The following is an 18341-nucleotide window of genomic DNA, read 5'->3' on the forward strand; positions in this document are numbered from 1 at the left end:
CTTTGAAAAATTCACAAGCTTTTCAAAATTTATTCGCAAGATCAGACGATGTTACTCTATTCCATTTTCTTATACACTGTGGCAGTCCATTTGGCAATATGCCTCCAAAAGGTTGATAAGTGCATTTTCATATTAATCTGGGTTAAAAATAGACATAAAAAGTCCTATAAAATGGAATCTCCAGATGTCTTTAGCAAAAGTGTAAGGTTTCTAGATTTCTCTTCATTTTTCACCTGGAAATCAGTAAGGTAAGACTCTTGGGAAGAGGCATTAGACTAGATTTCTATGGCACTCAAGTGGCAGTAGAGTGAACTATAACTGTGCTGGCTGCTCTTTGCTCCTTGTATTGTGGGAAGCAGAATTGTGAACCTGTGTGATAGCTAAGTCATGCTACTGACCTCAGGTGACCTTAATTTTTGTGTGTGATGTGAAGACCACTTTAAAATTTCATCAGATGGGGCAGAGAGATGGCTCAACAGTTAAGGGCACTTACTGCTCTTCTAGAGGACCCAGGAAACCAGATGGCAGCTAACATCCATCACTCCAGTTCTAGGGGATCCAGCACCCTCTTCTGGCTTCCATCGGTATTGTAAGCACATGGCACACTTACATACATGCAGGTAAAACACTTAAAATACACATAAAATAAAAATAAATAAAAACAAATTAAAATGCCATCAGACTGTGTTACGTTTCCAAATAGTGTCTTTAAAAATATTATACACTTACATAATACTTATAAAACACTATGCAGTTATGTACTATTTAACTAAAATAAATAGAATCCATTTTAATTTTTGTCTATAAATAAAATCATTGGTGTGCATAGTGATGCATGTCTTTAATCCCTGCATTCTGCAGGCAGAGCCAGGTTGATCACTATGAGTTCAAGGCCAGGCAGGGCTACATAGTGAGACCCTGTCTCAAAAAACAAAACAAAACAAAACAAAAACCCCAACCCATTAGTTTACCAATCTTCAAAGAAAGCAAAGTTGAAAACTCAATTTTCTTCTTACCTGGTATGCACATGCATGGTTAATTCTAGAATATTCCCTTAGATGCTATTCCAAATAAGGCAATTTTGTGAACAAGCTTATTTGTTATGCTATTTCTGTACAACTATACTTTAGACAATTTAATTTTCTGTGAACTTTCATACTTTTTTCTTTATCTTGAATATGTCACCTATGTAAGAAACTTCCCAGAATATTTAATAGTTTTTTTTTGAACAAAATGCAGCAGGTCACTATGACCGGAATAGTTCATGCCTGTGAATGAAGCCCAGAACCGTCTATTAATATCAATGTAAACAGATCAAGGAGGCTTGAAGGACATGACACTATGTCCTATATCAGTGTGTCCAACTCATCCTCAAAGACCACAGCATTTATTGAATTGTCCCAGTGTCTTGTCCAAGGGACAGAGTGTAAAGGAGATATGCAGACTGAGTGTGGACCTTATTAGTCATGGGTTGAGCTTGTCCCAGTAATAACTCTTATAAAAGGGCTCAAAAATGCTAGCTACCAGGTTACTCTTAGACTAAAAAAGACACATTGCTAGAGCTCCCACGAAAAGTTCAAAAACGAGATTGGGTAGGTTAAGGAAAGAAGCACAGAATCAGAAGAGAAGTTTTCACACTGGCAGTCAAGATTCCAATCCCACATCTTATATATCAGAAACTTAAAAACAAGCACATGAAAGGATGAAAAACTAGGATTTTGGAGCAACGAAGTTCAGTGTTGTTGTGAGGATGAAATGAAATACTGTGCTAGGAGGAGCCTGCGAGCTGTAGAATTAGCACAAGGCTGTCACTCACATTACCCAAAAGACTCTGCCTTTCCCACTGTGGAGTGCACTTCAGTTGTTCTCCTAATCCCTTTGATGCCCATCACAACTATAGATCAGTCTATTTTTTTTTTAAGTCTTCTTGAGACAGGGTTTCCCTGTAGCCCCAGCTGTCCTGGAACTCACTAAGTAGACCAGGCTGGCCTTGAACTCACAGAGATCTGCCTGCCTCTGCCTCCCAAGTGCTGGGATTAAAGGCGTGTGCCACCTTACTATTTTTAAGACTGGGGATAGGAGCTGGAAAGATGGTTCAGTGGTTAAGGGTACTGGCTGCTCTTGCAGAGGACCTGGTTTCAGTTCCCAGCACCCACACGGTGACTAACAACCATCCATAACTTCAGTTCCAGGGGATCCAACACCCTCTTCTGTCTTCTGCAGGCATTGCACAACACAGGTGCACTTATATACATGTAGTCAAACACTCATACAAAACTGAACTGGGATATTGGGACTGGAGAGATGCTCAGCAGTTAGGAGCACTGGCTGCTCTTTCAGAGAACCCAGTTTCAATTCCCAGCACCCTCATTTTCTGTAACTCCAGTTCCAAGGGATCTGACTCCTTCTTCTGGCCTCCTCGCACACTGTGTATATGTGATACATTTATACCTATGCAGGCAAAACACTCATACACATAAAATAAAAAATAAAATTAAGAGTGGTGCCAGGCCTGGTGACACATGCCCTTAATCTCAGCACTGGTGAGGCAGAGGCAGGTGGCTTTTCATGAATTTGAGGCCAGCCTGGTCTCTACACAGTGAGTTCAGCTTAAACAGAGTTCCATAGTGAGACCCTGTCTCAAGAAACAAAACAAATTTAAAAATTGAGATATAATAAATTGAGGTGCTTCTTCATCAAATTATTAATATGCTTCCCCAAGATAAAAAATTCTGTCAGATATGTCCTGTGTGTATGAATATATATTTATGTGTGTATGTGTTCTTGTGTGCACGTGTGCATCTGGAAGCCAGACATCTATATTGGGTGTCTTCCTCAATCCCTCTTCACCTTAGTTTTGAGACAAGATTTCTCACTGAACTTGGAACTTAGCAGTTCAGACGGACTGACTGACTGACCAGTCACAAATCCAAAGGATCCTTCTGTCTCCCGCTTCCCAGAAGTGGGATTGTAGGAATGCACTGTCATACTTGGCTTTAAAAAAATTATTTATTTATGTGTATCAGTGTTTTACCTGCATGCATGTAAGTGCACCTGTGTCGTGCAGTACCCATGGAGGCCAGAAGTATTCTGGTACTGGAGTTTCAGAAAGTTGTTAGCCACCACATGGGTTCTGGGAACTGAACCCAGGTCCTCTGCAAGAGCAACCAGTGCTCTTAATCGCTGAGCTTCTCTTCATCCCAGCCCCTGACTGTTTTATGTGGGTTCTACAAGCATATTAACCTTGAACAGCCACAACAAGTCTTCCTTTCTTTATGGTTGGAAAACAAGGTGTAGCACAAATGCGAGGCTGTGGGGGATGCTCTCTGAAAGTTACAGAGTGAGATATTTAGGGGTTTGGGTAGGCAGTGCACAATTTCTTTTCAATTTGTCCGGTACAAGTCAGTGATTAATTAGCATGGAATTGATTAGTTATGTTCCAAAGGCATTCCAAATTTATATATAGAACGGGAACCTAAGATTTAGACAATTCCCACTTATTTGGTGTTCTGTAGAGCTCTGTAGCCTTTACAGTTTTCTGAAGTCACACAACAGGACTAGATCCTGGTAGGAAATGAATGAGCATGTATCAGAGAGAAAGCCAATCAGATATGTAGGTATACATATATACACACGTATATATGTATATGTGCATGTGTATGTGCTTCCACATACATATGGAAAGAGATTAATTAGGCATTATGTGGAGGAAGTGAAAAAAATATGATAGCATTTTTGATTAGACACCATTCCAATTTTCTGTCTTGAACAGGATTGGAAGTCTTTGTGGTGTTCTGTGTTGCTTTAACGATTTGGAGTAGTTTTCTACTTGCCATTACTTTTACACTTCACACAGATGATGCACTGAAGTGTTTGTAGGGTTTCATGCCAGACCGGAATGATTTCTGTTCCTTCTTCCCTAGAAACAACTTTTTCTCAGCCAGTTCTTGTTACCATTCCCATCCAGGACACGATACAATTTTAGGGAAAATTTAAAATAGTCTTATATTGGAGTTCTTCATGATTCCTTAGTTGCTAAGAAAAATTAAACTCTATTTTTAAAAAGATTTTATTTATTTAAATGAGAAAAATTTATTTTTTTATGTGTATGAGTGTTTTTCCTGCATGTATGTAAATGTACCAAAAGCATGCAATGCCTATGAAGTCTAGACTGGCATCAGAACTCCTAGAACAGGAGTTAAGGATGGTTATTAGCTCATGTGGCAGCTGGGAACTGAACCCAGGTCCTCCGGAAGGATGAGAAGTGTTCTTTGAATTTTATTTTTTTTGTGTGAGTATTTTTCCTGCATGAATGTAAGTACACCCATGCATGCAATGCCCATGGAGGTTGGAAGATGGCACTGGCTACCCTGGAACTGGAGTTACAGATGGTTGCTAGCCTCCACGTGAGTGTTGGGAACCAGACCCAGGTCTTCAGCAAGAGCAGTCAGTGCTCTTAACTGCTGAGCCACCTCTCCAGCTGCTAAATAGTCCTATTATACTTTAAAAAAAGAAAAAAAATTCAATGAGAATGTAGACCAGTGAAGCCTGTTGACATTTCCATAAAATATTTTAATCATTATTAATTATAAAGGAAAGTTCATTCACAGCAAGTTTAAATTCCAGAATCTTAAGAGAAGACAAAGTATAAGTCAAAATGTTTTAATTACTTATCATAATTCATTATTTTTTTCTAATAAATACCTGTAATAATATTTCTTTAACTTTTTACAAAGAACACTGGTTTAAATGAACAGATAATCTGTTTTAGGTGAATTAACTCAATAGATGTTAAAGTCATGAGCACATCAGATGATTATGTACAGACTGAGCACATATTATCTACATGACATACACCAGACCTGAAGAGACTCAATGAACATGGAACCATCTATGGCTAAGCTTAGAGTCAAAGGCTTAAAAAAGACAAGCAAGGAGGTCTTCCCAAAGGAGTGGGTTAGGAATGTGCAGGGCAGTCACCACTAGCAGAAAATGCAGGATTTGGGGCTGGAGAGATGGCTCAGCAGTTAAGAGTACTTGCTGCTGTTCTGGAGGATCCAGGTTTGGTTCCCAACACCCATACAGTGGCTTACAACCGTCTGTAACTCCAGCTCTAGAGGATCCGATGCACTCTTCTGGCCTTCATGGGCATCTGTGTGCTCATGATGCATACAAACTCACACAGGCGGATATACATACACATAAATAAATAAAAAAATCATTCTTAAACAAATATAAGATTTGTGTGCAAGTAACATTTCTGTGATATTAGTAGGCATTTGTCTCACTAGATTAAGTCTTTATAAGAGCTAATGTGCAGTCAGAATGAAATGAGAGGATTCTTCTTTATAGGACAGAGCGGTGAGAGAATCAAGAACATCTTTATGGAAGAGATGAATTTGAGTTTTGGATGAAGGGTGAAACTTAGAAAATGAAGATCAAAGTGGAGACAAGGATAAGACTAAATAGCTATATATATATTATCTATCTATCTATCATCTATCTATCTATCTATCTATCTATCTATCTATCCATCCATCCATCCATCCATCCATCCATCCATCCATCCATCTATCTATCTATCTATCATCATCTATCTACCTACCTATCTATCATCATCTATCTATCTTAGAATTGGTGACATGGGGGTTCATGTTGTAGTTGAATAAGAATTCCTGTGTTGACTGGGCTGCTGAGGGTGAAATGAGGCTAAACAGGTACAGCTGTGTCAAATTGGGAGGCCACTGGGAGCAAAGCTGAGCCAATATTGAGATTTCCAAAATTTCTGCCACCATCCAATCATTATTCACTGGGATTCTTTTACTAAAAAACAAACAAACAAACAAAATGTGTACATAAAAATATTGGACAAGGGGCTATAGTGATGGCTTAATGGTAAGAGCTCATCAAGATTTTTCAGAAGACCCAAGTTCGGTTCCTAGCACATTGGGTGGCTCACAACCTCCTGTATCTAGAGCTCTAGGACATCTGATGCCCTCTTCTGGCCTCTGCAGGCAACTGCATACATGTATTCATATACTTGGCACAAACACACACTCATACACGTAAACTACAAATAAAAATTTTAAACAAATATAGCTCTATTTTTATTTTTATTTTATTTTATTTTATTATTTGTATTTTTGAGACAATGTCTCTCTGTAGCCCCACATGGCCTGGAACTCACTATGTAGACCAGGCTGGTCTTGAATTCACTGAGATCCGCCTGCCTCTGTCTCCTGAGTGTTGGGGTTAAAGGCATGGGCTGCCATGCCCAGCATAGCTCTTCCTTTAAACCACAAAGTGGTTTAAAAATAGACACATGAGTTGGGTTTAGTGCCATGGAATGTTAGAACTAGAGGCACCCTTAGGCTAACCCTCCTTGTTTTACATTGGGACCAAAAGAATTAGAGAAAGGTGAAATAACTTGTCCAGATTTCTCATATCATTGTAATTGCATCTTGCCAAAGTCATTAGGTTCAATTAGCTTGGAGCAACTTTTCATGCTACAATGAGGTTTTTCCTACTCAACACTGACATTTGAACCAGGTAATTCTTTGCTACGACTGGGGCTTCCTGGGTTCTGTAGTAAGATCATTAAATTCCTAATGTCTCTAGTAGATGCTAATTTTACATATCTTCTCCATTATGATAAAATTTCTGTAGATATTACCCAGGAGGCAAACCAATTGAGAGCAGCTACTGTTGAGCACTGCAACTGCTGTTCCTGGTGGATTATTTGTGAAACCCTATGCCACCACTTCCCCCACCCCACATATAACTCTAGAATAGTTCCTTCGGAAACCGGTACGACCTAACTCTAAGGACTTCTTCCAAGAATTGCACACCTCCAACATGACAGCATGGGTCTTTCCCCAGGTGGGATTAAATCCATTGTTGGAGTCTGGTTATTCCAGAAGAGCAAAGGTTAGAGGCTTTTGACCCATCGATTCTGTGCATTATTTCAGCACGTCTATGAGTACAAGATGTGCTAAATGTTGTCCTGGGCGTTGAGAAGGTAGAGATATTTGTGGGATCTCTGATCTCTAGTACTCTACAGTCCTGCAAAGATGTACAGAAAGGAACTCCTGTCAGCTCTAGGATGAGTCTTAGGGAGATGTATGTGGGGGTGTTGCAGAATTACACAATGCACTAATTCATGTGGAGGGTGCTGGTAGGGTGCCCTCAGTGTGCAGTGCACAGTGAGGTGGTCCAGGACAAATCAGAATAGCTAGACAGATAATGAAAGAATTTGCCAGGTAGAGAAGCTGTGCATCCGAAAACCAAGAGCCAGAAATCCTGCCTTCTGCCCATAGCATCAGCGTAGAGTGAGGGATGAATCTGCGGGCTAGACAGGGCTCAGGCCAAGGAGTTTGGAATTGGTCCTGAAGATAAATTAAGTAAACTCTGGGACAAGAGCATGTCAGATTTGCATTTTAGAAAGATCTGAAGTATGGAAAATCCCAAGATAGACACTGGGTGTACCCATGAAGATGCTACTTTAAGTCACGCTTCTTTTCCTACCCCACTGTTTGAAGGACTCTTTTTAGGACAGTCACCATTATGAAGTCCTGACAGAACAAAGAAGTACAGCTTCTTTGACCACACAGAAAAACTGGGAGGTAGATACCTTTTCATACCCAGAGAAGGACTTTTCCTTTCGGGTGTTGAAACTTGTCAAAGAGGTTGGATTCCTTGGTACCCTTATGTCCCACTCAGAATTCAGGATAGAGAAGATAAATGATCCACTTTGCCATTTCACAATACATGATTCAGCTGGTTCATGGTTAAAGGTGTTTTGTGTGTACCCGTGTGCTTGTATATGTTCACGAACCACTGAATGTTTCATTGTTTCTACGGGAAAATGAATGGCAGATTGATTTTTTTCAGAACACAATCCATTTGCCAGCTATGTGTACTTATCCAGAGAATGGACAAGCCAAATCACAGTCACAAAATGCACTACACCAGTTGAAATTAAAAACTCTAATGTCTGGGGAGATGGCTCAGCACTTGCCACCAAGCCTGATGACCTAAGTTCAATTCCCAAGATCCACATGGTGGAAGGAGACAACCAACTCCTACCAAGTTGTCCTCTGATCTTCACATGTGTGCTGTGGCACATGTGCATGCCTTCCCCCCCCCCCATAAATAAATAAATAAATAAATGTGGGACTGGAGAGATGGTTCAGTGGTTAAGAGCACTTGTTGCCCTTGAAGAAGACCTGGGTTGGGGTCCCAGCACCCACCTGGAGGCTAACAATAAATCATAACTCCAGTCCCAGGGGATCCATCTCCCTCTTCTGGCCTCTGAGGGTACTGCAGTTGTGTGATGCACTTACATCATGCAGGCAGAACACTGATACACACAAAATAAAAATAAATGAAATATTCAATATGAGTGCATAACGTAATTGAAAAAAAAAAACTTTTCTGTATACGAGACAGGGCCCATTAAAGAGCAATGCAGCTGATAACATGAGGTTCAAATGGAAAGTTCCAGGTGGTTATTCAGGCCCTGCTTGGGGTAAGGGAGTCTAATGAGGCTCAGTAAGGGTTCCATCAGTGCTTCAAAAGTAAATCCGGGAGCCTTGAAATGGATCCCTTACACATGTATCTTCTGGTTAAACGAGACTCAGGTAAAAGGCTCATAGTGGAGGCTCTGGCCCAAGTGCAGAAGAAAGGCAGGAAAGGGTAGTGTGGATTAGTTAGTCCTGATGGGTACTGAACAAAAGAGCTAGAAAGTCGCCCATCTGTACTCATGGGATGGAAGTGCTATCCTCTTACATGCAGAGGCTGCCCCCTCTGGATGTGAAGTTGCCTTGATTAATTCTCCAGAATTTAAAGGAAGCCATGTGCTGTGTAGCACATGCCTGTAATCTTAGCACTAAGGAGGCAGAGACATGGGGATGACTGCAAAGTCGAGGCTAGCCTGGTCTACTTCAGTGAGTTCTAAGACAGCCAGACAAGGTGACATAGCAAGACCCTGTCCCAAGGAGAAAAAGACAAAGCTGCTCATAAAGAGGGTCAGCTGAAGTCACTGGTGAGAGCCTCCAACCCAGCTCATTTTTATTGTAAGCTGACTTGCTATTTTGAAAGATGGAGAATCATAAACTCAAGGCCTGTTTGGGTGATTGAGTGAGTTCAAGGACAGCCTGGGTAACTTAGTTAGAGCCTGACTCAAACTGAGTATTGAAACTGGGGCTAGGGCTGTAGCTCAGTGGTGCAGAACTGGAGTTTGTGAGGACTGAGTTCAATCTAGTACAAGGAGAAAAACAAAGGGGAAAAAGAAAGAGTTGATTTGTAGCTGGCATGTGGTAGCCTTGTCTGATTCATCCATTGCTCATAAGGCCCTGGCTTCCTAGAATTCTCAATGCAGTTCTCCACGTTTTCATTAGCAGGTATCACATCTGAAAGAATTATCTTTCAAAGTGCCTGATTTGGCCTTCCAAACACGACAGACCTGTGTCTAGCCTCTCCCAGCTCCAACTTACCTAGATCACTGAGGGAAAATGTACCCTCTTAAAACAATGCCTTGATTGCTTAAGTTATGCCCTTTTCAAAACCTTTCACTATCTCCCATATATTTGTATGTTTCTCTCTCCCTCCCTCCCTCCCTCCCTCCCTCTGAGACAGGGTCTCTCTGTAGCCCCAGGTGGCTGGCCTCTATCTCACAGGAGATCTGCCTGCTTCTGCCTCCAGAGTGCTGGGATTAAAAGCACGCCACCACACCTGGCCTCCCAAGTACTTTTGAATAAAGTCCAACTCTCTAACTTAGCCTTTTAAGGCCCTGAAGGACCCTCCCTCCCCTACATTCTGACCACTTCCCGCTCATGCCAGGCAACATGGCACCCTCAGGGTCCCAAGCATGGTGGATCCTCATTCCTCCCACACTGCTTGCCTTACAGGTCATCAGCCTGAAACTCTCCTCGCTTCCCTGTTTGCCTGAGTGTGGTCTACACCGGCAATGGAAGCCTGAGTCTCCTCCTGCCCACATCTTTCTCTCTCCTCTCCATCCCTTTCAGGGAATTCTTGCACGTCTTACTTCCTAGCGCGGGGGAAGAGGTTTTTTTCTTCATCAGAATACTACTGCTCACCCTCTAGCCTTGGGTACTGCAGGACAAAGGGAAAACCCAAAGCTCTGGAAAGATGCCTGGTGCATCCTGGGCTTTCTTGATGTTATGGAAAACATTCAAGATATTCTACTTTATTCTCTTAAGATTACCGTTCTCCATCTCTCACCCCTTTCTTCTCTAGACCAGGGACTTTTCTCTCCATCCCTACCCGCCTCAGGTGAGGGAAAAAAAGAATCAACTGATTAAAATTGGCTTTGATACATAAAAAGCAAAATTTCTTTTGTAACCCTGTAAGAAATGAAAACTCCCCCAAATCTTCCTGCTTCAGTCCCTCCCAGTACTGAATTTCAGCTTTCTTGAAAAGAACTGACCTGGAAAGTTTCTTACTAAATAAAACTTTGCGTCTTCTCTGTGTGGCCAAATCACCACCAAGTTCTCCATTCAAGAACAATGTTTTGAAATGAGGTGTCAGGGTGAAATGTCTACAGGCAGGCAGTGCACAGGTGCAAAGTTGAAGAAAAAAAAGTCCACGCGCTGAACACCCCAGCAAACTTTGTAAGGGTCCCAAAAGCTTCTTAGCCACCCCAGTGTTCTCCAAGCTTCAGGGGCTTTTCGAGGACAAAAATGCTCCCTTTCCTTGGCTATGCTGCTTGCCGCCCTTCACTTACTACCGAGTGTGTGTCTGAGTCGATATCTGAATAAGATCTCTGTTGCGCCCAGTCATCTCTCTCAACTACCCAGACAAGCACGTTTCCTTAAATCGGAGCCCCGTGGACTCTATATGAGAACTACATTACCCAGCGGGCCTCGCGCTCTTCGCAGGAAGGACGTCTGCGCACTAAGATACTCAGTTCCAAGTTTGGAGCTTTTAGCTGCCAGCCCTGGCCCATCATGTAGCTGCAGCACAGCCTTCCCTAACGTTGCAACTGGGGGAAAAAAATCACTTTCCAGACTGTTTTGCAAGGTGTGCATTTCCATCTGGATTCCCTGAAAGTCCATCTGCTGCATCGGTCAAGAGAAACTCCACTTGCATGAAGATTGCACGCCTGCAGCTTGCATCTTTGTTGCAAAACTAGCTACAGAAGAGAAGCAAGGCAAAGTCTTTTGTGCTCCCCTCCCCCATCAAAGGAAAGGGGAAAATGTCTCAGTCGAAAGGTAAGAGCCCATTTGCAATACTTGCAAAGATGCAAAGGGTTATGCATGCATTTGTGAATGCATGGATGCAATTTTCGCCTGGCGATTGCATTTTTAAGTTTGAGGTTTTCCACAGCTCAGTTGCATTTCCTGTTTAGTATGTGTCTTTTTTTTTTGCAGACACACAGAGTTCCTGTAAGGCAGGGCTTCCAGTTCAGCTGTGCATTGACGTTATTTGCATTCTTCTGCTAGGATTACTGAGCTCTTTTTGCCTTTTGCACAGTCAGGAGAGATATAGCAGGTTGGTCGCGTCTAAATGTGCAATGCTTTATATAATTGTAAATGTCTTTAGTATGCACGCATATTCTAAGTAATATGGTGTGCAACAGGAACACAAAGTTTCGGAAAGTCTCTAGGTGAGGATGAAAGGTAAAACTCGAGTTAAACTAGGAAATTAATTTAATCTTAGATTCTTTGGGGGAATGAACCACCGCAGTGCCAGTTTTTTACCTAAATTTGTGTTGATTTCGCTTTGAACATTGGGCAACTTTTAATTCTTAAGGGAAGTAAAGGTAAAGTGTGGATAACAGCATATTATTTTTTTTTTTTTTAAAAAGACAGGACGTCTTACTCTTCCGAGATTTTGCACTTTACACGAATTGCTTACAGTGGTGAAGCCCAAGATGTGTTTGCCCATTTGGAAGGTGCTTTTGCACCTGGGGGCGTATGTTGGGGGGTGGGCTAACCATATTTTTAAGCATTGCATCAACACGAGGGGACTGCATTGTTTCATTGACAACCACAATGAAATCTCTTAAGTATGTAATTGCGTTTATTTGTTTGGAAGTTCTATAATAGGTTAGAAGTTCAGGGCTATGGATACTCTTTTTCTCTCAATTGAATGTAATTGACATTGTATTTTGCAGACTTATTGTTGTTCCATGGAGGGAATTTTTTCAGAAAGTTGCTAACATGGCATCAGAGTTGAGAGGGTGCTGGGATGTTGTGGGTACTTTAGTGACTTGCTTCAGTGTTCCTTACCATAGACAAAGCAAGTACCATCTGAGAATGTGCAGAAACGAAGAGGTGACTTAGCTGCTAGTAAGGTAGGCTAGCTGGAGTGCCAGGTCGGATGACATTTAAGTAGCTCATAAACTTTTTGCCACACTTTTTTTGAAGTTGTTATACCATTTCTATCTGATGAAAGTCATGTATCTGATCCCAAGAAGAAAACAATATTTTACAGAGTTCAGTTTTTCAATTAGGAAAGGGTGAAAAAAATTGATATTACAGGAAGATGCTGATGAACCTAGAAATTGTCGTTTTTAAGGTGGAGATATTCCTTAGCTAGGGAACACCTAAAATCTTGTCATTGAGCAGAGAAATGAGTTTAGATGAGTCAGTCCAAGCTAGAGTAAAGTGATGGCATCTAGTTACTTTGTGTTCGGTAAACATTCACTCATTCATTCAATTCAGGTAATACATAAATATAAGTACATATTATGTTATACATTCTTCTGTCTATACATGCATGTGTACATATATACATGCACATGTACATTTGCATGTGTGTATGTGGACAGAATTTAGGAATACAACATAATACTTAAAATGAAGTCTTTTGCTTCAAGAATTACCATTTGGTTGGTGACAGCAAATGTGAGGAAATCTTTAAAACACAAGAGAAAAACATAGGCACTGGACGGGTGAGATGGCTCAGTAGGTAAAGGCATGTGCCACCACGTCTAATGACTTGAGTTTGAGTCCCAGCATGCCTGCGGTGGAAGGAGTCTCCCATAGGTAGTCCTCTGACCTCCACACACATGTCCCTCCCCCTCAAAAACCAACAAGAAAGTAGTAATTTTCTTTTAAAGCACAGGTATTGAAGAGACATGTGGCATTTGGAGATAGAAATGACTCTTGGATTTGGGGAATTGTTAGGAAGTTGCATGAGAAAGGTGGTATGCATTGTGACCCCCGCAACCCCCACTTTAGGCCTTAAAATCCAAACTACCTCAACTTCTTTTCTGCATGGATTTTGGTCCCACTCGTGAGGTTGGGCTCCCATCCCGCTCAGTAGATGATGTTTTTTACTTTGGAAGCTAAGGGAGGTCAATGGGTGGCACTTTTCTGTCCTTGGTGTGCTTACGGATCAGATGTTGGTGGTCCTTCAAGTCAGTTCCCATTTACTCAGATGAGCTTTCTCAACTGGATCCTGTTTGGAAAGTGTATCTTGTATGAACATGAGGTTTTTGTCCAAAAGGAAAATTATTGGTAGAAAGAAGTGGGCGGTCATTTTAGAAATGGCCAAGGAGCCTTGGCCTGAACTTTTTATGTGGACTTGGCCTAAATCAGCTAGGCTATCCTCAAATGGCCAAAAGCACTTTTTAAATTTTTTTTTTTTTTTTGCAGTTCCAGACTTCTTTCTAATACTCTAGCCAAATGAAATGGGAGGAAAAGTGAAAGGTGGGTACAATATCACAGTATTGAAGAATTTAACAACATGTTCAATTCAAGGACCTTTACAAACTTTTTAGATCACTATAATTCGGTTTTACAGACCTCTAATTTAAGGCACAGCAGAGGCAAAGAATTACAGACTGTCTGGCAGATGGAAGGGCCGGGCTGTTTCTTTCCAGCCTTACCAACAAGTGAGATTCCCAGAAAGAGTTTCTTAAAAAGAAATTTTGTTCTCCACAGTTATAACTTTAGGTGGTATGCTTTACAGCTTGTTTGTATTAGCTGTCTGGGGTTGAGCTGACATTTTTCAAATATTAAGACGGTAGTGTGCCTTTTGAGAAAATCTGAAATGTAAGTTGACAGGGAGGACACCCAGAAAGTGTAGAAATTCCTGCACATTACAGGAAGACAAGCGACAGGAAAAATGTGTCATTTATACTACCCAGGAGAAAAAAAAAACAACAAAAAAAAAACTATTGTTATCACCAGAATGTTCTTCTGAGGAAGGGAGGGAGGGAGAGACGGAGGTAGGCAGGCCCGGTTCACCTGAAAGTATGTAAGAAGTTTGACCCTGTTAGAACACAATCTTTCTCATTTTTCTTCCCATTCACCTTGAAAAAAAATGAGTTTGTTTTAGTTGAATGCTGTAATAAATAAGTCATGTAAGAAATGTTTCCAAAGCATACTTCAGAAGCCTGTCATGAAATGGTAGGAAAGAGCTTAACCCTACTGAGTTCTTTGCGTCTGCAATTCATTCCACCCTGGGGAACGAGATGTGTAAATTTCTCACTCTGCACATTTCCTTTGTTGGGGTGTATCAGACAGACTTGTCATGCTTAGCCTGTAATCTGAGCCAGTGTGTTTTATAACTCAGAACGTTTCAGGACACCCAGTCAGAATAGGTACCTTGGGTCTCCTGAATTTGTTTTGTGTTCCTCTGGCTCTCAGTTCTTTAGGACATGATGCATGTCAGCTGAAGGGGTTCGGGGGTTTCGTGGTAGTACAGTTTATGCTGGACACAAGGGTTGAAATTATGATCTTTCTGTTTTTCACAGATTAGCATAGTTTTTTTTGACAACTCCCTAGTCATTTAAAACCTGAAAAATCTACAAGGCATATTTTTAAGACTTAAAAAAAATATAAATAGTATTTCTTCATTATAGAAATATTTAGTAGAAAAGGAAAACAAAAATGACTAATCACTGCAAAATACATTCTGACATATATTTTGTCAGGCTTTTGTTCTGTGTATTTAGTGGTAAACAAAATATGTATACTACAACTGTCTGTTTAGTTACCTTTTATTTCACTTACCAATATACTGTGAAGTATTTTCAAGCCAGTGTGTTTCTGCATTCATAATACCCAATTCCACTGCATTTGCTCGAAGAGACTCTAAAGTCTGTAACTTCAGTACTGTGCACATCACTGTAATGGTCATCAGAGTCTGCACACTGTTGTGTATATGATAGTGTTAGACTAATTTTCAGGCAGTCAGCTACAAGTTATGAATGGCCAGTTCTCCTCCGACTCCCTGTTATTTGATCTACATTTTAGAAATAGGTTTATTATTATTATCATATTTTATTTATTATTTTTATTTTATGTGTATGAGTGTATTGCCTGCATTATGTAAGTGCACATGTCTCGTGCAATGCCCACAGAGGTCAGAAGAAGGTGTCAGATCCCCTGGAACTGGAGTTACAGACAGTTGTTAGCCCGCATGTGGGTACTGGGAACTGAACCTGGTTCTCTGCAAGAGCAATTAGTGCTCTTACCCACTGAGCCATCTCTCCAGCCCCTATTATTATTATATAAATGATATATATTGAAAAATTTAAACCAAGGGTAAATTCCTAATAAAAATATAAATCTTACCTCACACTAACCAGAGTGAATTACTGTGAATGTTTTAATGATTATCTTTGCATTTGTTTTGTTTTTAAAGTTTTATTTATTTATTTATTTATTTATGTCTAGGAGTGTTAATGCCTGTGTGTATGTAAGTGCATCCATGTTGTGCAATGCCCAGGGAGGTCAGAGGAGTGTTCTGGAGCCCCTGGAACTGCAGTTAGGAATGGTTGTTAGCTACCATGTAGGTGCTGGGAATTGAACCCAGGTCCTCTGCAAGAGCAGCCAGTGCTCTTAACCAGTGAGCTGTCTCTCTAGCCCTTGTCTTTGCATTTGTACACACATTCTCATATATGTTTTTTCACTATTTGATATTTTACAACTTGCCCTCTTGTGCTCTACCATGACTCTTAGATATCTTCCCACATTAGCATACGTGGAGTGGCCTCATTCCTTGTCACAATTGCTTATATTTATTTATTTATTTATTTTATGTGTTTGTTTTGCCTGCATACATGCAAGTGCACCCATGTGTACAATACCCATTGAGGCCAGAAGAAGGCATTGGATCCCCTGGAACTGGAGTTACAGACCACTGTTAGCCTCCATATGGGTTCTGGGAACCAAACCTGGGTCCTCTGCAAGAAAAGCCGGTGTTCTTAACCACTGGGCCATCCCCCCAGCCCCGCAGTTGCACGTTTTAACTTGTAAGAACGTAGCCATGTATTTACTCAATCTTCCATTGGACTTTTACATAGCTTTCACTGTTTTTTTTTAGACTTATAAACAATATTGCAAGGAATCCCCTGGACATAGATCATTTCATGTTTGCCTCAGTTCTTTAGGATTATTCCTAGAAGTGGAAGTCCTGGGTCAAAGAGCTCACACGGATATGTTGCTAGAGTGCCACCTGGAGACTAATACTTATTCTTTCCAGTAATGTTTGGGAATTTCTATCCTCTCCTTTTAAGTATGGTAGTAAATATTGCCAAATATATCACTCTCCCGAAAGATTATGTTTTTCTGGACTGGAGAGATGGCTCAATGGTTAGAAGCACTTCCTGCTCTTCCAGAGAATCCAAGTTCAATTCCCAGTACCCACACTGGCCAGCCCACAGCCACTTGTAACTCCAGTTCCAGGGGATCTGACACCTTTTTCTGGCCTTTGCAGATATCTGTGTGTGTGCGTATGTACACACACACACACACTCACACTCACACAAACACACACACTCACACACTCACACACACACACACACTCACACACACACACACAAAGAGAAATAATCTCTAAAAAGTTTCTTTTTTTTTCTCTTGAGTATAATAATTTGAAAAAAATCTTTGCCAATTTGACAAAAGATATTTATGCTTGATTCCCATTTGAGCATTTTAGTAATAGGTTGCAATGTTCACTTTTCTTGACATTCCTGTTCTGGGTGGTTTTTCCACCTCATAAAATGTTTCTTTAAATTTTTCTTCCTTTATTTTTTGATTGATTTATTTTTATTTTATGTGTATGAGTGATAATCCTGCGTGTATGTAAATGCACCACATCTGACCAATGCCTGCAGAGACAAAAAGAGGGCATTGGATCCCCTGGAACTGGAATTACAGACAGTTGTTAGCTACCACTGGGAACCGAACCTGGGTCCTCTGTAAGGGTAGCCAGTTTTCATAATCACTAAGTCATTTCTTCAGCCCCTAAATTTTTTTATACAAAGATAAAATTATTTTTAAAGTTAGACCAGAAAACCCCAACAACGCAGAGGCTAGATAATCATGGGTTGGAAGTTGGGTTTTATGCAACTAAACAATTTAATTTCTTGATGAGTTCTAATTTTATTTTTAACCAAACATCTTATGTAAAGTCACATATTTTATAATATAAACTCATTTTGTTTATGCTGTTGATAGTTATCCAGACCCACATGAAAATAATAAGAAAAACGTGATGGTCTGATTCTGGGAAATAACTTCTTTCTGGGCCTTTCCGGATTTTTAGCTACATCTACAGGAAAAAAAGTAGTTTTTCTTTAGTTTCATAAGTAATTTTGATACAGCACCTGGTTGTTTTGTGTACATTGATGTAGAGTAACCGTTTCAATTGCAAGACGCACCATAAAATTGGTTGATTTTAAGACCAAGTGTAGTGGCAACAGGCCTTTAATCCCCACACACAGGAGGCAGAGGCAGACGGATTTCTGTGAGTTTGAGCCTAGCCTAATCTATAGAGTGAGTTCCAGGTCAGCCATGGCTACATAGTGAGATCCTGTCTCAAAAAAAAAGTGATTGATTTAAATTTATTTAAACGATTAAGTCTATAGTCAATTTTGATGACTTCATAAATTATATGTCAGCCATCCAGATCCAGATGTATTGTGTTAGCATACCCTTAGTAAACATGCCTTTTTACACATTCTGATATTACATGATGGGATTTGAGACCAAGAGAGGAACTTTATAGTCTAGGTATTCCATTCTACGAATGAGCAAACTGAGGCCTTAAAGTGAGCACTTTGCCTTCAGACAGCAGAGATCCAGGTAAACTTAACTCTCTGATTGATTTGCTCAATGTTCTTTGCACTAAACCACATACCAACACTGGTAATCCACATTTATACTTTTTAAAATTCTCTCTCAGCATATTTCATATATTTTACATTTTTAATTTTGTTTGCTTTTGTGGGGAGCAGGCTGGCAGTCGGGTTGATAATAGAACCAACAAAGATTATGATTCTTGCCTCCAAAATGGTGATCCATGAATCATGGTAGTGGGATTTCTTACCAATCTTCTGGAAAAAGGTATTTTGCAAATGCTCC

At 40.5% G+C, this 18341-nt stretch overlaps 1 protein-coding gene across 3 annotated transcripts in view; it reads left to right on the forward strand.

The window, feature by feature from the left end:
- The first annotated feature begins 10905 nt into the window (after nt 1-10905).
- Map2k6 (mitogen-activated protein kinase kinase 6) overlaps nt 10906-18341 on the forward strand; it is a 139194-nt gene continuing 131758 nt past the window's right edge. The window contains exons 1-2 of one of the 3 annotated variants that reach the window (XM_029568387.1): nt 10941-11231; nt 13623-13676. In XM_029568387.1, the coding sequence (XP_029424247.1) occupies nt 13658-13676 (19 nt within the window). In that variant the 5' untranslated portion in view covers nt 10941-11231; nt 13623-13657. Of the gene's footprint in view, nt 11232-11393; nt 11512-13622; nt 13677-18341 lie in introns of those variants that run through there. The other 2 variants (XM_008843222.2, XM_029568388.1) reach the window with 2 other exon arrangements.

The sequence above is a fragment of the Nannospalax galili genome, unplaced genomic scaffold (assembly GCF_000622305.1).
Source record: "Nannospalax galili isolate Female #2095 unplaced genomic scaffold, S.galili_v1.0 scaffold781, whole genome shotgun sequence".
Taxonomy (NCBI): Eukaryota; Metazoa; Chordata; class Mammalia; order Rodentia; family Spalacidae; genus Nannospalax; species Nannospalax galili.